Source organism: Bubalus bubalis, chromosome 16, assembly GCF_019923935.1.
Source record: "Bubalus bubalis isolate 160015118507 breed Murrah chromosome 16, NDDB_SH_1, whole genome shotgun sequence".
NCBI lineage: Eukaryota > Metazoa > Chordata > Mammalia > Artiodactyla > Bovidae > Bubalus > Bubalus bubalis.
Window position 1 is genome coordinate 694447 of NC_059172.1, and position 23085 is coordinate 717531.

Below are 23085 nucleotides of genomic sequence, written 5' to 3' on the forward strand. Positions count from 1 at the left end.
CCGCTGGGGCAGCTCCTCAGTGGGACAGGCTGGCGTTTGAACAGGGAACTTGCTGCGGTGGAGCACACACAGGTAGAAGCCACGCGGCCGCCTCTCACTGACGTCGCAGAGTGGAGAGGTGGACACGTGAGACCCCCGTCTGTTTAAGGTTCCGGCTGCGGGTCTGCGCATATCTGCTGAGGCGCTTCGACAGCCGGCAACGCCCCAGGGTCTGAGTCGTGGAGGACTGTGAGGCCTGAGGCCTTCCAGGCCTTCCCTGGTGGCTCCGCGATGAAAGAATCCGCCTGCAGTGTGGGATATGCAGGAGACAGGATTCCCTCTCTGGGTCAGCGAGATCAATCCCCAGGAGAAGGAAAGGGCAACCCACTCCAATACGCTTGCCTGGGAAATCCCACGGACAGAGGAGCCTGGTGGGCTACAGTCCACAGGGTCGCAAAGAGTCAGACACGACTAAGTGACTAACACTTTGGCTTTTTTTCGCTCTTGCATCGGCAGGTGGATTCTTTACCACTGAGCTACCAGGAAAGCCCCTTCCTTCTGCTTTGAGGGACTACTTTATATTAAAAAAAATAACATTAGTTGCATATCTGCTTATATGCCAAACACTGGCCATGTAACACCTATGGTATTGATTCCGTTTTATAACTGTGGGAACCAAAGTTCAGAGGAAACGGGGGAAATGGACTCTAAGGCACAGAGTAAGTGATAGTGATGTTTGGGAAGCAAGATAACTGCAATTATAAATTTCAAAGAAAGCCCACCATTTTCTGAGTGATTTTTACATTCCAAGCAGTCGTAGAATCCATTCACATTTCATTTAAGGCTCGCAGTAAACACGTTAGGTAGGGAGTATCATTACATTTCAGTGTAGGAATTTAAAGCTCAAAAGGTTAAATGATGTGTTCAAGTCACTTTGCTTTAAAGGTCAAAACCAATGCCTGGCTTAAAAGCCCGTATTATTAGATGACAGGCCCTTCCTCCTCAAATATACCTTAAACCCTACCCATCAGAACCCTACCCATTGGCTACCATCTACTTTTCATCGGAACCCCACTCCCCCGCCCTCTGCCCTCAATTATGCCTTTTCCTTCCAGCTTAGAGCAGAAATGAAAACCTGCTTGTTTGTTCTTGAGGCATGCTGTTTTCCCCATGCCTAAAGAAGCAGAGGGTAACAGGATTTAGTGTTAGGGATTTTGATTCAAATCCTGAACTAAATCATGCTCCCTTCTGTAGTCTGAGAGTTAGCCACTTGGAGCCTCAGTCTGCGATGCGGGCTAGTTACACCTCTTTTAGGGTGTCAGTGACAAGCGAGGGATGACAGAGGTGAGCCCCAACTCTTCCCAGGCAGCTGCCATCAAAGGGCGGCCTGCGAATCTCCGGGAGTTTCTTGAGACCCTCGTAGGAGGCCTGTGACCTCAGAACAATTTTCATCATAATACTAAGGCCTTATTTCCCCTCTTTGTGGACGTACAACAGCATTCTCCACAGGCTGCAGGACATGAGACACTGCAGCAGGTTGAATACAGGAGCAACCAAGAGGATCTGTCTCCATCAAGAGCGAAGCAGTGGTTTCCAAGTTTTGCTCTGCATTGCAACTACCTGGGAACCTTCAAAAAATATTGATGTCCGACTCTTACCACATTCTGATTTAATTGGTACGAGGTGGTATGTGGTGCATTGGGGTTTCTGAAAGTTCCCCTTGAATGTGCAGTCAAATTAAATGGGGTTTTGTTTTTCAATGGATATAAAGTTACACAAGACTAGTAAGTTTTAGAGATCTGCTGTCCAGCAGAGTATTTATAGTTAATAATATGGTATTGTGCACTGGAAAATAGGCTAAAAGGATAGACCTAATATTAAGCATTGGCACTAAAATCTAAAACTAAAACCAAAACCCACAAAGGACAGAAGGACCACTTTGGAAGTGATGGGTAGGCTGAGCGGCTTGGTGATGGTACCGGGCATATGTGCACATAAATGTGTGCAGTTTTTTGGTGAATAAACTATAACTCAATAAAGCTAAAAATAAAAGAATCTCACGTAACCCTAAAAAAAAGATTTACAAAACTGTATATCAATGTTACTCTCCACACTAATTCTTATTTTTTAAAATAGAGTTATTTTAGTAAAAATATTACCTGTATTAATGTATAATGATGAGTTAAATATTTTTTCAGAGTGTCAAGAGGCTCTGAGACCAAGGATCTAAACGATGTCAGTGTGTTGGGCTAGAGAGTAAGACTGGGCTCTGGATCTGGGTTATCTGTTGCGACATGACTTTGCCATTGCAAACTCTGTGCCCTTGGGTACTTGACTTACCCTCTGTATGCTTCAGCTTCACTGGGTCTGCAAAATGAGTATAATAATAAGGCCTGCCTTTTAGATTTGTGTGTGTGTGAGGTTGAATAAGCAATGCCCCTGAAGCACGTGGCGTGGTGCCTGAACGCTGCAGTGCCTTCTGCAGTCACCTGCCAGTGGTTACAAGTGGCTAACGTCAGTCAGTGTGGCCTGTGGGCCTAGCCGTCCTTGCAGCCAGCCCATCTTCCCACACGAGTGAAGCAGGAGCCCCGAGGCTCAGTCTCTCGAAGTCAGTGGGAGGCACCTCAGGCCCAGCTCAGCCTGGCTCTGGCTCGTTTCTCAACCAGCCCCGCACTGCCATCCTTTAGTTGAGTGAACGGACCACTAACAAAGGAGGTGACACCATGGCAACTGTGTGATTTGGGGAGAGGAGGAGAGGGTCTTGCAAAGAGGCAGGATGTGTTTTATCAGCCAAAAGTTCCCAGACCGCCCCCCTGCCCGCCACCCCCCCAGCCCCCCACCAAGCAACTCTGTGAGTCACTCCCCTTTGCTTCAAGCAATTACCGGCCTTAAGAGTCTGTGTTCCTGCTGGCTTTTCCTCACCAGCATAATTCGCCTCTCGGTCACATTGCATATCAAGCCTTTATTCTCACAGTTCTGCTCCATCCCATTCCTCACAGTCACCACACTCAGTGGGTCCCCTCATAACCGAGAAAGACAGGGAAATGAGAAATTCAGTGATGCTGAAGGCCATCAACGTAACCAAAATTCCCTACAACAGAAGAGAAACATATGAAGGGTTAGGGTATTAGCACAGTAATGCTCATATAATAGTAATTTCCGACGCTGATGGGGCAGCAGTGGTAGGGCGAGAAATGAGACCTCCATGTCTCAAGTGTGTCTAACGCTTAGGAAGCGAGCTGCTGGAGGGCTGTGAGGAAATGTGGGTGTTTTCACACAGCAGGCACAGCAGAGCCCCGTACAGAACAGCGTCATTGTTTTTCTAGAGGAAGTTATGCAAGAGGTAGTTATGCATCTACTTTCTAAATTATATGCTAAATTATGTGACTACACTTGATAAACATGCAATACAGAGAGATACTGTGAAAGCGGCCTCTTGAAAGAGAAAGAAGGTTAAGAAACGAAAAAGGAGCAAAAATAGAAAAGGAAAGAAAAAGAGGGGGGAAAAACCTACAGGCTAAGAAAAAGAGGAACATGCAGAAAAAGACACTTTTAATGTAACGCTAATAGTAACTTCTTGTGTTCTTTTTGTTACCACTGAAGACCTTTAAAATATTTTGTTTTATGGCCACTAAGAGTGCGTGTGGGGACACACACCTGTGAGTAGCTGGCCACAACTTGTGTTTCGTTGGTGAAGGTCTGTAAAGATTAGCATGGTTGACACTCTGTCATACAATTCTCTGTGTCTGCATGCTTTGACTAGAGGTTGAAAAATTGTTCTCAAGTCACACATAGCAAGCCACTCTGGTATTCTCGCCTGGAAAATCCCATGGACAGTGGAGCCTGGCGGGTTACAATCCATGGGGCTGCCAAGAGTCTGACGTGACTAAGCACAGTATCTCTTGGTGTAGTTATGATTCTTTTATTCTTTAGTGACTGGAAATAGTTTATTTCTTCTTTCTCCTCTTCTGTTCTTTTCTGCTTTTTTTTTGTTTGTTTTTTTGTCTTTTTCCTTGTGTTTACCATTCTGAAAAATGCTGCAATAAACATCCTTGCCCACACATCCTTATGTGCAGGGGACTCAGTGCTGTGGGGACTGCTTTCTGGGTTAAGGTGTGTGCATCTTTCATGTAGGTGAATGTCTCCTTGCTTTCCAGAATCTTAGGAACATTTCATATTTCTGCTGCTTAAGTACACAAAAACATCCATTTCACCATTTCCTTGCTAGTCATAACTTTTATAACTCTGATTTTTGCCAGTCGAGTGTATATAAATGCTGCTGCTGCTGCTAAGTCGCTTCAGTCGTGTCCGACGCCGTATGCGGCCTCCCACCAGGCTCCTCTGTCCCTGGGATTCTGTTAATTTGCTTGGCATTTCCCCGCTAGTGGATGTGAGCGTCCCTCTGAGTGTCTTTGGCTGCTACATTCGCATGTTTGGTCCTTCCTCATAAACTTTTGTCTATTTTTTCCATTGTGTTCTTGACTTTTTGCTCACTTTTATTTTCTATTTGTGTATAAAAACCTTAAAACTTCTCTGTCATCTGCTTTAAAAATATTCTTCCAGTTCTTTTACCGTTGCAGAGTTTTGACATAAATGTGTTTTCTTTGCCCTTCTGTGATTTCTAGATCAGAACCATACACTTCATCACGCAGTAAGTTCTCTAGTGTCCTTTGCTAGTCAATTCCCCTACGCCCTCCAGAGGAAACCACTCTCCTGATTTCTAGCACAGCTGGGTAAATTCACCTGTTAATTTTGTATGTGAGTGTTCAGCAGATGGACTGCATCTCAGCCGTGTTGCTGCGGGCATCAGTGTCCCGTTGTGCGAATAGTCACTGTTGGTTGGGCCTCTCTGTTGCTGATAGACATTTGAATTGCTTCAAGTTTTTAATTGCTATGAATAGATTTCCCAAGAACATTGTTGGGTATATTGCTGATATATAAACAGGTCTATGCTTAATTTTGTTAAAAGCTGCCAAGTGGTTTTCCAAGGTGGTTGAATTCTAGTTTCTTCATATTCTGGCCAGCACTCACTTTTGCCAGTTCTTTTAATTCAAGCCATTCTGGTGTATGTGCAGTGGTATCTTACTTGTGATTTTAATTTGCACTTTTTTGGTAATTAATAATGTTGAACAGATACATGCTCACTAGTTATCGGTATGCTTTTCTTTGTGAGCTGCTTGTGCAGGCCTTACTTTTATGTTTTGGTCTTTTTATTGTTGACTTTCGGGAATGCTTATATATTCTGGATGTGAGTCCTCTATCAGTTACATGTATTGAGGAGATTATCTCCCATTCTGTGCCTGGCATTTTCACTTACTTTTTTAAAAAATTGAGATATGTGACATATAACACTGTATAACTTGAAGGTGTACAGCATGTTGATATAACACATTATATATTATGATGGAATTACCACCATAGTGTTCATCAGTCAACACTGCTATCACGTCATGTAATCATCTTTTCTTCTTTATGATGAGAACATTTACAACCTAATCTCCTAGTGGCACTGAAGTACGTGATCCAGTGGTGTTAACAGTAACACTACGCCACGTGTTAGGTCTTCAAAACGTATTCGTCTTGTAAATGGAAGTTTAAACCCTTTGACTAACGTCTCCTCAAATCACCCACTGCCCAGCCCCTGGTAACCACCATTCTACTCTGTTCCTATAAATTTGGATTTTTTAGATTCCATGTATAAGTGATATCATACAACATTTATCTTTCAATATCTGACTTATGTCCCTTAGCATAATTTCTTCAAGGTCTATCCATGTTGTTGCAAATGGTAAGATTTCTTTTTTATAACTGAATAATGTTCCTGTGTATGTATGTATGTATGTGTGTGTGTGTGTGTGTGTGTGTATCTCATATTTTCTTTATCATTCATCCATCAGTGGACAGTTGTTCCCATGTCTTGGCAATTGTAAATCTTACTGCAGTGAACATGGAGGGTACACATATTTCGAGTTAGCGTTGCAGTTTGCTTTGTATTAAATACCAACGTGGATTTGCTAGATCATATTATAGTTCTATTTTTAGATTTTTTAGCAGCCTCCATACTGTTTCCCATAGTGCTGGCACTACGTTTCTATTATGAGTACACAAGGCCCCTTTCCCTCACATTCTAGCCAACATTTGTTATTTCTTGCCTTTTGGATAATAACCGTTCTGACAGGTGTGAGATGATATTTCATTGTGGTTTTGACTGCATTTTCCTGATGGTTCATGATGTTGAGCATCTTTTCTTGTATCTATTGGCCTTTTGTATCCTTCATAAAAATTTCTATTCAGACCCTCTGCCCATTTTTTAATTGGCTTTATTTTGCTGTTGATTTGTATGGTTTTTAAACTTTATTTTGGATATTAGACTCATATTAGATATATTATTTGCGAATATGTTCTCCTGTTCTATAGGTTGACTTTTTATCTTCTTGATGGTTTATTTTGCCATACAGAAGTTTCTAGGTTGATATTAGTAGTTCCACTTGTTTATTTTTGCTTTTTTCACCTTTGCTTTTGGTGTCAAATTCAAAAAATCATTGCCAAGACCAATGTCAATGAGCTTACTTCCTATGTCTTCCTCTAGGAGTTTCAGGTCTGACATTCATGTCTTTAATTCATTTGAGTTTATTTTTGTGTATGGTGTAAAAGATAGTGGCCCAGTTTTATTCTTTTGCATGTGACTATCTGGTTTTTCCCAACACCATTTATTGGAGAGATTGTCCTTTCCTCCTTTTATATTCTTGGCCCCTTTGTCATAAATGGACTGACCGTGTATGTGTGGGTTTATTTCTGGGCTCTCTATTGACCTGTGGGTTTATTTCTAGGCTCTCTATTCTGTCCCACTGATGCATCTTTCTGTTTTTAGGCCCATACTGTACTTTTTTGATGACTGTAGCTTTGTAATGTGCTTTGAAATCAGGAAGTGCAATATCTTCTGCTTTTTATTTCTCAAGATTACTTTAGCTATTTGTGGTGTATCGTGGTTCCATACAAATTTTAGTGTTGTTTTTTTTTTTTCCTTCTATATTTGTGAAAAATGCCATGGAGTTTTGGTAGGGATTGATTGGCTGTTGATTGCTTTGGGTAGTATGGATATTTTAACAATATTAATTCCTTTAATCCATGAGCAGAGGGTATCTTTCCATTTCTTTGTGTCTTCTTTATTTTCTTTATTCAATATCATATTTTTCAGTATGCCAATCTTTTACTTCCTTGGTTAAATTTATTCCTGTATAATTCATCTTTTTTGATATAATTTCAAATGGGATTGTTTCATTAACTTTTCTTTCTGATAGTTTGTTATTAGTGTTTAGAATGCACTTAACTTTTGTTTATTGATAAATAATCCACCAAAAATTATTAAAACTAATAAACAAATTCTGTGAAGTTGCAAGACACAAAATTGATAAACAGGCACAAGCTTGCTCTGCAATCTCTGTGGAATGGCGCAGGGTATAGGATAGTTGAGACAGGCCTGGAAAGGAATAAAGCTTGCTCTGCAATCTCTGGAACGGCGCAGGACATAGGACAGCTGAGACAGGCCTAGAAAGGAATAAGTAGAAGGAACACCTCTGCAATATTAAGGGCCACTGTGTAGCTGCAGGGCCCCCTGGTGGCTCAGAAGGGAAAGAACCCGCCTGCAATGCAGGGGACCTGGTTTGATCCCTGGATGGGGAAGATCCCTTTGGAGAAGAGAGTGGATGCCCACTCCAGTGTTCTTGCCTGGAGAATTCCACGGACAGAGAAGCCTGGCAGGCTACAGTCTGTGGGGTGATAGAGACGGACAGTCGAACTGAGTGACTAACACTTTCACTTTCAAGCATTAAAACAGACCGAAGTCTCAAGTTCTTCAAACCTTTACCCTCCTCTCTGATAAAGCTAAAGTGTTAGTTGCTCAGTCGTGTCTGACTGCGACCCGATGAAATGTAGCCCACCAGACTCCTCTGTCCATGGAATTCTCCAGGCAAGAATACTGGAGTGGGTTGCCATTCCCTTTTCCAGGGGATCTTCCCCACCCAGGGACTGAACCCCGGTCTCCTGCATTGCAGGCAGATTCTTTACTGTCTGAGCCACCAGGGAAACCTGTAAAACTAAGGCCTGCAGCAGACACAGCAGCAGAAGTGCCACTGCTCCCCATTTCTGCTTATATGTTAATGCTGTCTGATATTCTAAATGCTTCATTTTAGTCCTAGTGTATATTATTATTATTACTGCATTATACAAGCAGTATTCACCTATTCTGTCCTTTGACCTTTTTTTCTTGTACCTCATTTGCTATCATTTTCCTTCTATTTGGAATTCATCCTTCATTATTCTTTTAGTGGGGGTGTACAGGAGGCAAAATCAATTTTTGTATCTCTAAAAATTCTTTATTTCACCTTCATGTAAGATATTTTAATGGATAATGATAGAGTATAGGTTGGCAGTTATTTTATTCAGCATGTTGAAGATATTGTTCTGTTATCTTATTGATGCTTTTGGAAAGTTAGCTGTCTATTCAGTTGCTTCTACTTTTTCCTTTCTTGTAATTATCAGAAACTTTATTTATTTTTATTTTTTAGTTTTAGTTATGATTGCTGAGAATTGAGAAGTGAAAAGAAAACTTAATTTGGAAAAATAACTCAGCAAATAGTTAGGGTGTGCCACAGTCTGATGAGAAAGACTACCGCCTAAATTCAAGCTTTTAACATAAGGCTTTTCAGAGCTTCGTTATTTTATTCAAGATAAACCCACGGAGAACTGTTTTAATGGTAACTTTATGTTAATTCATGTTTTCCGAAAATAAGATTGTCATCTGTCCCTGCAACTCTTCTGCTTTGCAAGTCTAACTGCTTCCTGTCCTGTCCCTGAAACCACCCCACGACTGACTCCAACTGATGAAACCCTGGTGCTGCTGCTGCTGCTGAGTCGCTTCAGTTGTGTCCGACTCTGCGCAACCCCATAGACAGCAGCGCACCAGGCTCCCCCGTCCCTGGGATTCTCCAGGCAAGAACACTGGAGTGGGTTGCCATTTCCTTCTCCAATGCATGAAAGTGAAAAGTGAAAGTGAAGTTAAGTTGCTCTTGGTGCCCTTTTCTGTTCTCGTCTGTTGGGCCTGAGAAGCTGTGCTCTCCTCTGCTTAACAAATGTAACAAATTAAGCTTTTAACTGTCGTAGATTTTGCTAGTAATCTTGGAAGGTGCCCGGCCAGACCCCTCACTGTAACGGTCCTGTGACTCATCTGGTGGCTGGTCCCTGGCCCGTGAGCCTCCCTGCCCAGGGTTTGACTGTCCTTGCTGGTGAGGTGAGTGTAGCCCTTTTCATCGAGCAGGGTTTATGTATTTGTCCAGGACGCTGGTCTCCCAGAGTCCTTTTGCATTATCTCTCCAGATTTGTTCTTGTGTTCTTTTTTCTCGGTGAAGGCCTGCCCAAGCTTTGCCACTAGCCATCCTGTCTGCCCATCTGCCTCCTATCTGTGTTTCTCTGCGTGTGTAAGGATAGGTCACAGGGCAGGAGTCATTTCTGGTTTTATCATCCTTACCCAGCCACAGAGACTAGTGAGTAAAAGGTCTCTTTGAGCAATATCCCTTCTAGAAACAACTATCTTGGATTCCTCCTTAAAATATTAGAAGTTTTTTTTTTTTTTTAGTTTTATTTATGTGTAAGAAATTTGCTGTGGCATAGATTCTTTTTGGCAAATTCCGCCTGTCAGAGGCGGCTGATTCCTTTTGTCAGCAGGGGGGCTGGACTTTCCAGGCTGTCACTATCCCCCAAACTGCTTACTTCCCAGTTAATCATTGTGAGTCCTTAGACATCAATTCTGTGTTATATTTCAACCAGTATTTCAATGGATTTGACAACCATCCTGAGAACATGGATGATATAATAAATTTGTCAGTTTTCCCCTCTGATATAGACTACTTTCCTTTGACAGCTATTTATCATTCTTTGCCAACTTAGGCAGGAGCTTGGTTATTTCAGAAACTTCATCAGAGAAAGAATACACTTGAGCCTTGTTCAGTAAGACCTTGTTAACCACTACCACCCCACACACCTTTCCTGACCTTAAGCTCTACTCTTCTAGCATTTCTCCAGAAGTAAATGGTCCAAAAGACAGAACAGCTCGCAGACGGGGTGCAAGTGCCTCAGAATTACCAAGTAAACTGCTTCCACTCAAGATGATTGAAACAAAACTACCCCCGCCCCCCCGCCTGGCTCAGAGTGACAGACACTGTTGATGGCGATGTGCTCGTCATCTTGGCCCTTTCCTCCCCTCTCTGCTAGTTCAGAGTTCTCGATTGTTGGTAGACAGTCCTACACACATGGCACCACCAAGGTCATCTTCTTTGAAAATTATTATTGGCATATTTCTTCATTCACTGATGCCAACAGTGAGAGACAAACTCCTAAAAAGACACAAACTACTGAAATTAACCCAAGAAGAGATAGAACATTTGAGTATATCTATAACAAGTAATTATATAACTTCTACAGAGAAAAGCCCAAGGCCAGGAGACTTTGTTGGTGAATTCTTCCAAATGTTTACTGACAATACCATTGCTTCACAAATCCCCCCCAAAATATAAGAGCAGAGAAAACTTCCCAGCTCATTCTGTAAGGCCAGTTTTAACCAGACACAGAATCAAAGGCATCACACAAAAAGGACAACTATAGACCAAAATCTTTTATAAATACAGATGCAGAAATCTTTTAACAAGATACTAGGAAGCTGAATCCAACAACACTTAAAAAGGATTCTGCACGATGACCACGTGGGATTTATCTCAAGAACCTAAGGTTTATTTAGGGTAAAAAAATCAATGCAATATACCATATCAATAGAATAAAGGACAAAACCACATGATCGTCTCAATAGGTAAGCTGAGAAAAAGCATGTAACTAATTTATCACCATTACAAAAATATTCAACACAGTAGGAAGAGGAGAGAATGTCCTCAACCAGAAAAAAGTTCTCAGACAACGTTCTACTTAAGGGTGAAAGGCTAGATCTTTTCTCCCAAAGTACAGGAGAAAAATAAGGATGTCTGTCTGCTCTTGCAACTTCAGTTCAACATTGTGCTGGATGTTCTAGCCAGGGCAGTTGAACAGAAAAAGAAAGGAAAGCATCCATTTTGGAAGAGAAGGAAAACTATCTGAATTTGCATACGATGACACCAACCTTATGGCAGAAAGTGAAAAAGAACTAAAGAGCCTCTTGATGAAAGTGAAAGAGGAAAGTGAAAAAGTTGGCTTAAAGCTCAATGTTCAGAAAACTAAGATCATGGCATCCGGTCCCATCACTTCATGGGAAATAGATGGGGAAACAGTGAAAATAGTGTCAGACTTTATTTTGGGGGGCTCCAAAATCACTGCAGATGGTGATTGCAGCCATGAAATTAAAAGACGCTTATTCCTTGGAAGGAAAGTTATGACCAACCTAGATAGCATATTGAAAAAGAGAGACATTACTTTGCCAACAAAGGTCTGTCTAGTCAAGGCTATGGTTTTTCCACTGGTCATGTATGGATGTGACAGTTGAACTATAAAGAAAGCTGAGCACTGAAGAATTGATGCTTTTGAACTGTGGTGTTGGAGAAGACTCTTGAGAGTCCCTTGGACTGCAAGGAGATCCAACCAGTCCATCCTAAAGGAAATCAGTCCTGGGTGTTCATTGGAAGGACTGATGTTGAAGCTGAAACTCCAATACTTTAGCCACCTGATGCGAAGAGCTGACTCATTGGAAAAGACCCTGATGCCGGGAAAGATTGAATGTAGGAGGAGAAGGGGATGACAGAGGATGAGATGGGTGGATGGTATCACCCGACTCAATGGACATGGGTTTGGGTGAACTCCGGGAGTTGGTGATGGACAGGGAGGCCTGGTGTGCTGCGGTTCATGTGTTTGCAAAGAGTTGGACACGACTCAGCGACTGCACTGAACTCATGTTCTTGTATATATAATAGCCTAAGGAATCCTCTAATAAGTATTACAAATAGTAAGTTAGAGTGAGAGTATATAGTCTATTAAAGATCAACTGTATTTCCACACAGTAGCAATGAATATTGCAAAAATAGAATTTAGAAAGCAATTCCATTTGTGCATGTATGTGTGCTAAATCACTTCAGTTGTGTCCAACTCTTTGTGACCCCATGGGCTATAACCTTCCAGGCTCCTCTGCCCATGGAATTCTCCAGGCAAGAATATGAGAGTGGGTTGCCATGCCCTCCTCCAGGGGACCTTCCTGACCCAGAGGTTGAACTCATGTCTCTTAAGTCTCCTGCATTGGCAGGTGGGTTGTGCCACCTGGGAAACCTTAATTTTGTAATAGCATAAAAAAAGAATAAGGAATAAATTTAACAAAAGAAGTACAGGCTTGTATACTGAAAGTCATTGACAAAGAAATTAAAGAACTAATCAAATGAAGAGGTTCATGGATCAAACAACTTTGTATATTACGGCATCAATAATGGTCTACAGATTCAATGTAATACCTATAAAAATTCCAGTTGGCTTTTCTTTTCCCCAAATTGACTGGATGAGCCTAAATTCATGTGGAAGAGGGCCCATAGCAGCTAGAGGCCCATAGCAGCTAGAACAATTCAGAAAAAGAAAAACAAGCTTGAGAACTTGCACTTCCCCTTTTCAGAACTTATTACAAAACTGCCATAATCAAGACGCAGTGGTTTTCTGTTGGTGAGAATGTAAATTGTTGCATCCACTACGGAAAACAGTATGAAGGTTCCTTAAGAAACTGAAACCAGCGTTACCATGTGATTCAGGGATCCCAGTCCCGGGCACATTAGCAGACAAAACTGAAGTTCAAAAAGATGCATGCACCCCAGTGTTCACTGCAGCACTGTTTCCAACGGGCAAGACATGGAAGCACCTTAACGTCCACAAACAGATGAACGGATAAAGACGTTTTGTATATATATAAGTGCGTGCGTGCTCAGTTGTGCCTGACTCTTCGGGATCCCATGGACTGTAACCCTCCAGGCTCCTCTGTTCATGAGACTTTTCAGGCAAGAATACTGGAGTGGGTTGCTATTTCCTCCTCCAGAGGTCAAACCCACATCTCCTGCATTGGCAGGCACCTGCCAATGCAGGGGATGTAGGAGATGTGGGTCTGACTCCTGGGTCAGGAAGATCCCTGGAGAAGGAAATAATGACCCACTCCAGTATTCTTGCCTGGGAAGTCACATGGACAGAGGAGCCTGGCAGGCTACAGCCCATGGGGTCACAAAAGAGTTGTACATGACTTGGTGATTAAACAACAAATAATTATATATATATGTGTGTGTGTGTGTATATATTGGAGAAGGCAATGGCACCCCACTCCAGTACTCTTGCCTGGAAAACCCCATGGACAGAGGAGACTGGTGGGCTGCAGTCCATGGGGTCGCTAAGAGTCGGATACAACTGAGTGACTTCACTTTCACTTTTCACTTTGATGCATTGGAGAAGGAAATGGCAACCCACTCCAGTGTTCTTGCTTGGAGAATCCCAGGGATGGGGGAGCCTGGTGGGCTGCCATCTATGGGGTTGCACAGAGTCGGACAACGACTGAAGTGACTTAGCATATGTGTGTGTGTGTGTGTGTGTGTGTGTGTGTGTGTATATATATATATATATATACACACATATTCAAAATCCTAAAAGATGATGCTCTTTAAGTGCTGCATTTAATATGCCAGCAAATTTGGAAAACTCAGCAGTTGTCACAAGACTGGAAAAGGTCAGTTTTCATTCCAATCCCAAAGAATGTTCAAACTCCCACACAATTGCTCTCATTTCACATACTAGCAAGATAGAGTTCAAAATCCTTCATGCTCGGCTTCAACAGTATGTGAACTGAGAACTTCCATATGTACATCAGAAAAGAAAGAGAACCAGAGGTCAAAGTGCCAGCATCTGTTGAATCATAGAAAAAGCAAGGGAATTACAGCAAAACATCTACTTCTGGTTCTCTGACGAGTGAGGGGAGAAAGCAAATTAGCCAAGAAGACTGTCTCACCCCACGTTTTGTAAATAATAGTTATGTAACAGCTGAGATCACCGACAGCCTTGCCCACACGAGCCATGAGGGACTTGCTTGGCCGCGAGCTAGTTTGTGCTGTAGGGATGCACGGGCTCCACTGCAAGGCGGCAGCATCATGGCTGCGTCCGGCTGCGTCCATCGGTCAGCCACGAGAGGAGAGCTACAGAGTATGTCGTTACGGCTGCTGTGTCAGCCAGGAGAGAATAAAGGTGTCTGCAATTCCTAAGGCCCCTGGAGTCTTCTTCCAGCCTCTTAGCTCATGCTTTGCCTCCCCTGGTTCAGCAACCAGTGCAGACAGCGTGAACAGCAAGGCTATTGGTGTCACGAACAGGATCGGCCGTACAACTGTACTGAAGCCTTTGGCTGTGTGGATCACAGCAAACTGGAAAATTCTTAAAGATACGGGACTATCAGACCACCTTACCTGCCTCCTGAGAAACCTGTGTGCAGGTCAAGAAACAATAGTTAGAACTGGACATAGAACAATGGACGTGTTCAAAATGAGGAGAGGAGTTCATCAAGGCTGTATATTGTCACCCTGCTTATTTAACGTACTTGCATGAGAAATGCTGGGCTGGGTGAATACCAAGCTGGAATCAAGATTGCTGGGAGAAATATCAACAACCTCAGACATGCAGATAATATCACCTTAATGGCAGAAAGCAAAGAGGAACTAACGAGCCTCTTGATGAAGGTGAAAAACGAAAGTGAAAAAAGTGGCTTAAAACTCAACATCATAAAATGAAGATCATGACATCTGGCCCCAGCGCTTCATGGCAAATAAATGAGGGAAAAATGGAAACAGTGGCAGATTTTATTTTTCCTGGGCTCCAAAATCACTCTGGGCAGTGACTGTAGCCATGAAATTAGAAGATGTTTGCTTCTTGGAAGAAGAGCTATGACCAACCTAGACAGCATATTAAAAAGCAGAGACATCACTTTGCAGACAAGGTCCATATAGTCAAAACTCTGGTTTTCCTAGTAGTCATGTACGAATGTGAGAGTTGGACCATAAAGAAAACTGAGCACTGAAGAATTGATGCTTTTGAACTGTGGTGTTGGAGAAGACTCTTGAGAGTCCCTTGGACAGCAGGGCGATCAAACCAGTCCATCCTAAAGCAAATCAACCCTGAATATTCATTGGAAGGACTGATGCTGAAGGTGAAGTTCCAATACTTTGGCCCCCTGATGTGAGGAGCCGGCTGCTTGGGAAAGCAAGGTGCCTTGAGAATAGTGAACAGTGCTGCTATGAACATGTGGAGCAGGTATGTTTCTGAGCCATAGTTCTTCCCAGGTACAAGCCTAGAGTGGGAGTGCTGCTTTGTATGGAAACTCTACTTTCAGATTTTCAGGAGCCTCCACACTGTTTTCCATAGTTGTTGGTGTTTAGTCACCAAGTCGTGTCTCTTGTAGCCCCTCAGGCTCCTCCGTCCATGGGACTCTCCAGGCAAGAACACTGGAGTGGGTTGCCATTTCCTTCTCCAGGGGATCTTCCCGACCCAGGGATGGAACCTGCGTCTCTGTGCCTCCTGCACCGGAGGCGGGTTCTTTACCCTGGAGCTGCCAGGCTCCCTGTGGTGGCCACACCAGTTTGCATTCCCAGCAACAGTGCAGGAGTCACCCAGTTTATTTTAACCAAAGGTTCACGTCCTGGTCGGGGTGCAGGGTGGGAGGCGGTTGTCAGGGGATCTGGTATAGGGCCACAGTTTCTCAAGGAGATTTCTTTCTTTCTTTACTCTGTTCAGTAAGTTCTCTCTGCTGTTATGGGGCAGAGGATTTTGTATGTCTTTTTGCCCTTACCTGAAGGGTACAGTAATCTATCAAGGACCCAGATCCTTTTTCTCAATGTGGAGATTTTTTCTAAGTCTTCATACTTGGAGTGGACTCTGGGCTGTGGCCTCTTTCTCCTGCCCTACGCTTAGGCTGGGAATCAGATTCCAGCTAGACAACATTGGAAAAGGCCTTGAGGAGAAGCAGCTGTGTTGGTCTTTGGCATCTCATTGATAGATTTTTAGATTAGGCTTTTGTGTAAAAATTGATCTAGGAGCTTCAGTTGACTCTTCAGCTCTTCTGTGTTTTTGAAGTGGTTTTTTTAATGTAGCATTTTTCTTTGTTTTCAGAGAAGGTTTGATTCAAATAGTTCCGTTAACAATTACCAGAACCAGTCTCTATTTTCTTCTCTTCTGCCTTGCTTTCTGTAGTCCTCATACATATAGACACTCAGTGTTTCTTAGAATGTGCCATATGAAGTATTTTACTTTTATTAGGATCTCCCTTTTCTAGCTTTCTCAGCAATTTTGGAGTCTCACTATTTTTTTCTCCATGTAGATTCATATTTTTTTCCATTTCCTCACACTAACTTCAGTGGTATTTTGGAAAGAGCAGAAATAAATGCCTGTTTTCTATCTACCATGTTTTATCAGAAGTCCAGTCTAAGTATTAAAACCAGTACCATAAAAATATTCCGTATGTGACTATACGTACATCTAGCAGTGAACTATTACCATATTGCTATATGCACACTTTTCTTTTAATATATCACTTTATCTTTTGGAATATATTTACTGGTATGCTTGTTTTATCTCTTTATCCATGAATTCCTAAAAGTGGGGGTTATAATGCCTTCATTTCTCTATTTTACAGTGCCTGACATAACAGTCTATCAGATACTGTGATTTCGGTAAGATGTTTGTGAATAAAAGACAATACCCATGTCTGCAGTGTTTTTTAGCTGATGCTAATTGGGTGCTAATAAACCTTCCTGAGTAGACCCATTTCTCCTCGCCCTACAAGTGCATCACACTTACAATGAATAGAGTGGTAACCGCGTGGCACTCACTAGCTTCTCCAGAATAGCCACACAAGAAGTCTCGATCTATAAGGAAGCCAACAATGAGGAGGATGGTTCCAGCTGCCGCTGCCACGGCGCTCAGCGAGTTCATTATTCGGCTCAGCGTCACCTGAAAGAGAGTGAGACAGGGATGCGGTGACAGCCCAGCGCCGCGCTCGGACAGAGCCGCGGACACGGCAGAGCAGGCTGTTCTCACGGCCCTGAGATGCCCCAGAGCCGCCTGTGACCTCAGGTGCCTTCACATGACCTCTGTGGGCTTCAGGTCCTCGTCCACAGAAAGGAGGGGACCCAGTGAACTGGGCATGACCCTTCCATCCCCCCAAAGCCGTACCTAAGTTGCCCCCCATTTAATTGCCGGAAGCAGCACACAGCAGACAAAAGAGGAGTTAACAATTAGGGGGCAGCCACATCACCTTGCCTTTGATGCTCTAGTAAAAGTCATGGCCTATCGACATTTTCATTTTATGATTGTTTAGTGAAACCTTGTATGTCTTTGCAATTTTTATTTTATTCTAGAACTACAAGCCCACAGGTGATGTCCTTTGCTGAAAATAATTGATTGGCCTATGAATTAATATCTCATGCCTTTGCTTCTTTGGGAAAAGTAAAAATACTCTATAACTTACTTGTAAATTAAAAGTTCGCATTCATTAACACGGTTATTTATTTTGAGATTCTGCTTACAAGGTTGAATTACAGAAAATGGATGAGGAAGTTACCAGAACATTGAAACCTGTCCTCCCCATATGACTGAGTAACGTGGGCCAGTCATTTATTAACCCTCAGTGTCTAAGAATTTAACTAGATGCCCTGGAAATGGCACTAGCGTTCTATGATTCTGTGAAAAAGGAAGTAGACACCATTGACTGGTGTCAGTACTTGGCAGTTTGTGGAATTATAGTGGCTTAATGATTTTCCAAATTCGTTTTCAAGGCTGGAATGATTTATTTAACGTTAAAATTCTTTAGAAAAGGGGATATATAACTCACCAGAGTTTCTGTGGTTTTTCTTTCCAGTGCAACTAGAAAGGCTCCAGAATTAACAAACTGTTAAAAAGAACACGTATCTTAGTGATGCACACGTTGAACTGATTTAAAGAATTCTCGTGGTTAACGGGCCACTGTCCCTTTCCTTTGCATCTCTCCTTCCTAGTTCACACAGTCCCCAAGGCAGTGAGAGGCGCCGATGCAATGATTGTCCTAAGTGTATAGTGGGGAAATCCGGGACTAGCAAATTGCTTTGGTCCTACTTATTTGAACATGAGAAGTTTTTTAACCTTACTGGGCTCTTTTGTTTTCTCATCTGTCTTCCTTTCATAGCTATTGTGGATTCAGCTCTGATGCCACAAGAGACTGGTGTAATCAGTTTACAGCCAGTGAGACTGGATTCCACCATTCTTACAAGAAACCTCCTTCATAACCGTTTGCAGTCCAGTGTGTTCTCTTGGATGAGAACATAGATGGAGTTGCAGCTAATACGCTGGAAATTCTGGAAAAATCCTGGCAGTTTCCATGGAGGTGAGTCATGCTGTGTATTGTTATTGTCTGGTGGAAACTTCCAATCTGATTTCAATGTATCTGTTTTAAATTTCTAATCATGTGGACTGGAGCCTCTTCAGCTCCATCCTGCCACTCTCACTGTCTGAGCTGGACTCTGTTCTCAGAAGAGAAGATGTCCTCCCATACCTTAAGCCTTTGCCTGTGATTCTCCCTTGGTATGCAGCAAGGCAGCACTGCCCCTAATGCCCAACCACCCCCCACTCCTTTCCTTCCCACCAGGTGAACCAGTCATCCTTTAACAGTCAGTCAAGCTGCAGATGTCTCTGGAGAACCTGCCCTGTTCTGCAGAGTCAGCTTGTGTGTGGAGAAGGCAATGGCAGACCACTCTGGTATTCTTGCCTGGAAAATCCCATGGACGGAGGAGCCTGGTAGGCTGCAGTCCATGGGGTCGCACAGAGTTGAACACAACTGAGCAACTTCACTTTCACTTTTCACTTTCATGCATTGGAGAAGGACATGGCAACCCACTCCAGTGTTCTTGTCTGGAGAGTCCCAGGGACGGGGGAGCCTGGTGGGCTGCCGTCTATGGGGTCGGACAGAGTCAGACACGACTGAAGTGACTTAGCAGCAGCAGCAGCAGCAGCTGGTGTGTCCTTTATCATCACCCATCACACCAGACGATAATTCTCCGACACTTGACTCAGCTGCCTGCCAAGGCAGGAGACACAGGAGACCCAGTTTTGATTCCTGGGCAGGGACGATTCCCTGGAGAAGGAAATGGCAGCCCCACTCCAGTGTTCTTGCCTGGAGACTTCCATGGACAGAGGATCCTGGCGGGCTAGAGTCCATGGGGTCGCAAAGAGTTGGACACGTGTGAGCGACTGACACTCACTACTCAGCCGAGACCTTGAGACCAGGGACTGCCGTTTCTCAGAATCCCCAGACACTGCCAGTTTTCTGGTACTAGAATACGTGCTAAAACAATGCTTATTGAATGTGATTAAATGCTTCTGTGCAGCTCAAAGGTACATCTGAGAAGTCCTAGCTGCTTCTCCACTTCTCTAAAGAGGAAATTGATCTTTCATCTCTGCTTATATAAGCACTTTCTATGCCTCTGTGATATCTACCGACCAGTTTGAAATGACCTGTTTGCATGTTTTCTCTCTTGCTGGATGTGAGAGCCCTCTGAAGGAAGGGCTCATGCATTATTCTTTTTCTTTGCCCCTCTCCCCCACTCAGATTTATTGAGATATAATGGAATTATACCACTGCATCAGTTTAGGGTATACAACTTAATGATTTGACTTACATGTATCATGAAAAGATTACCCCAATATGTTTAGTTACCATCCATTCATAATCTCGTATAAGTATCAAATAAAGGAAAAGAGAAAGCAAAAAAGAAAGAAAAGGTTCCTTGTGATGAGAGCTCTTAGGATCCACCCTCTTAAAATTTTTCCCATGTATCACATGGCAGTGTTAACTGTGGTCATAATGGTGTGCATTGCATTTCTGGCATTTATAGATCTCATACTGGAAGTGTGTGCCTTTAGAGCAGATTCATTCCGCTCCCTGCTCACCTCTGCCCATCCCCCTGACCTCTTTCCTGGAGTCCACATGTACGCAAGATCATCTGGTACTTGTCTTTCTCTGTCTGACATTTCAATTGGCATAATGCCCTCAAAGCTCATTCGTGTTGTCACGGGTGGCAAAATATTCTCATTTTCTTATGAACAAGACTGAGGGGCTTTTCATTGTGTGTGGTGTGCCACGGCGTCTTCATTTGTCTGTTGCTGGACATCTAGGTTGCACCATGCCTGCCTATTGTAATCATAGCTGCTATGAACACAGAAGTGCAGAGATGCTGTTGACCAAGTGCTTTTATTTCCTTTGGGTATATTCCTAGAGGTGGAATTTCAGGGTCATAAATCTATTTTTAATAATTTTTTGTGAAACCTCTATGCTGTTTTCCATAGTGAAAGTGAAGTCGCTTAGTTGTGTCCAACTTTTTGTGACCCTATGGACTGTAGTCCCCCAGGCTCCTCCGTCCATGGGATTTTCCAGGCAAGAATACTGAAATGGGTTGCCATTTCCTATACCAGGGGTCTTCCATATCTGACTTATAATAGTAATTCATTTTGAATGGATGAGTGGATGAATAGTCTCAAGACCCAAGCAAATATTCCTAAAGGAACCTCAAGACCCAATGATGGAATACAAGTAACTGATGAATTAATGGGGAAATCATTTCAACAGAGTTAAATTTTATTTTGATTTTTCAAACCATATCATACAACTCAGCGTAGCTCATTTCATTACTAAGAACTCCTTAAAATCCCTGTTGACATGACTTCAAATTGAATCTGACTGACTTATACTCACCAAAACGGAGCTCCAGAATGGATATCCTGAAATAAATATAAAGGGAAACCTTGGGTATGGATCTTCCAAGGTGAAAAGGAGAACAGTTCCAAAAGAAAAGTTCATCACTCCAAACAGGATCTGGACAGCCTGCAAATAGAGGAGAACATCCTGGTGAGAAGAGACCAGAGTGGCGGGCTTCCTGTGAGAATTTAGGAGATCTTCTGCTTAAAAGGAAATTACCCCCATTTATAAATAAAGGAAGTATGGTAGGCGCTTCTTTATGATGACGGTAAGAAGCTTCTACAGATATTTTCTTGATCCCTCTGTCCAGTGATTGATGAGAGGTAAAATGATCGAATTCCCTGCTCCTGAAAATGTAGTCCATGGATTGGGAACATTAGGATCACCTGGGAATAAGAAATGTAGATTCTCAGGTCATATCCTGTACTTACTAGAAAGACTCTCCAGGTGAGGCTGAGACGTCTGTGTCTTAAACTCTCCAAGCATCAGGGAAATGCAAATAAAGACCACAAATAGGTATCACCTATTAGGATGGCGGTCGTAAAAGAGACAAGGGAGCAAACGCTAGAGTGGATGTTGAGAAGAGGGAGCCCTTGTGCACTCCTGGCGGGGATGTATCACTGCGCAGACAGTATGGGGATTCCTCAAACAGTGAGAAGTAGTACTGCCACGTGATCCGGCAACTCCACTTCTGGGTGTATGTCCAGAGGAAATGCAGTCACTATCTCGAAGAGCTATCTATACTCTCAAGTTAAGGGCAACATTATTCACAACAGGCAAGACAGAGAAACACCCTAAAGGTTCATTGGCAGATGCGTGGATAAAGACACACACACACACACACAGGAATATTATTCAATCACAAAAAGAAATCCTGCTTTACAACAACATTGATGGATCTTGTGGGCATTATGCTAAGTGAAGTCAAAAGAAAAGGCAAATACCACATTATGTCCTTTATACGCTGAATCTAAAACCTTCAGACTCGGGGTTTCCCTGGTGGCTCAGTGGTAAAGAATTCGCCTGCCAACGAAGGAGACATGGGTCCGATCCCAGGTCCAGGAAGATCCTACATGCCGAGGACGAAGTAGGCCCGTGCGCCACAGCTTGATCCTGTGCTCTAGAGCCGGGAAACCACAGCTGCTGAACCCTGCTCACCACGGCTGCAGAGCGGCCCGCTCACCGCAGCTGGAGAAAAGCCCACACAGCAATGAAGACCCAGCATAGCCAAAAATAAATGAAATTATTAAAAAAAAAATCAAACTCACAGGAACAGAGAGTAGTATGGTGATTGCTAGGGACTGGGGGGCAGGGAAATGCGGAGATGTTTGTCAAAGGGAACAAATGTTTGGTTTTAAGTTCTGGGGATCGAGAGTCCAGCGTAGTGACGGTAGTTAGCAAGTCAGCATTGTGGACTCAAAAGTTGCTGTGAGAGCCAAGCTTTAATGTTCTCGCCACCACTCCCACAATAAAAACAGCAATTGTATGAGGCGAAGGAGTGATAACTAACCTTACTGTATAAACATTTTGCAATACGTATGTGTATCAAATCATCACATTGTACACCCTAAATTTACACAATGTCGTATGTCAGTTATGTCTCAGTAAAGCTGGGGGAGAAACCTCAAAGGCTTTGTCGTATAGGTGATAGAGTCTGAAAAAAGCCTAATTCTAAATCACCGTAGCACAGGGAGCTTAGCTGCTTGGTGATGACCTAGGTGAGTGGAAAAGGAGGAAGACTCAAGAGGGAGGGGATAAATGGATAATGTGGCTGGTTCACGACGTCACGTTGTACAGCAGGAATGAACACATCCTTGTAAAGCAGTTGTGCGTGCCTGCTTAGTCGCCGAGTTCTGTCCCACTATTTGTGACGTCTGCCTACAATGTAGGAGACCCGGGTTCAATCCCTGGATAGGGACGATCCCCTGGAGAAGGCAATGGCACCCCACTCCAGTACTCTTGCCTAGAAAATCCCATGGACTGAGGAGCCTGGCAGGCTACAGTCCATGGGTCACAAAGAGTCGGACACGACTGAGCGACTGCACTTCCATTTCATTTGTGACCCATGGACTGCAGCCTGCCAGGTTCCTCTGTCCATGGGATTTTCCAGGCAAGAACACGAGTAAAATGCCATTTCCTGCTCCAGGAGGTCAACCCCGCCCCCCATGTCTCCTGCATTGGCAGGCGGATTCTTTACCACTGAGTCACCTGGGAAGCTAATTATACTCCAATAAAAAAATAATAAATCACCATACCAGCCTGGCCTCAGGTAGTGGACAGTCAGAAAACCCTTCTGCTGATGACCAGTCCTCTGAGCCTGTGGAGGTACCGTCATCGCCCAGGGCCCA

At 43.2% G+C, this 23085-nt stretch overlaps 1 protein-coding gene across 1 annotated transcript in view; it reads right to left on the reverse strand.

Annotated features, from left to right (window-relative positions):
- Positions 1 to 2834: 2834 nt before the first annotated feature.
- The window catches only part of MS4A5 (membrane spanning 4-domains A5), a 28410-nt gene continuing 8159 nt past the window's right edge, over positions 2835 to 23085 (reverse strand). The window contains exons 2-5 of the mRNA XM_006044012.4: positions 20735 to 20863; positions 17843 to 17899; positions 16810 to 16962; positions 2835 to 3070 (exon numbers count right to left, since the gene is read on the reverse strand). Coding sequence (XP_006044074.1) covers positions 2948 to 3070; positions 16810 to 16962; positions 17843 to 17899; positions 20735 to 20863 — 462 coding nt within the window. The 3' untranslated portion in view covers positions 2835 to 2947. The remainder of the gene's footprint in view (positions 3071 to 16809; positions 16963 to 17842; positions 17900 to 20734; positions 20864 to 23085) is intronic.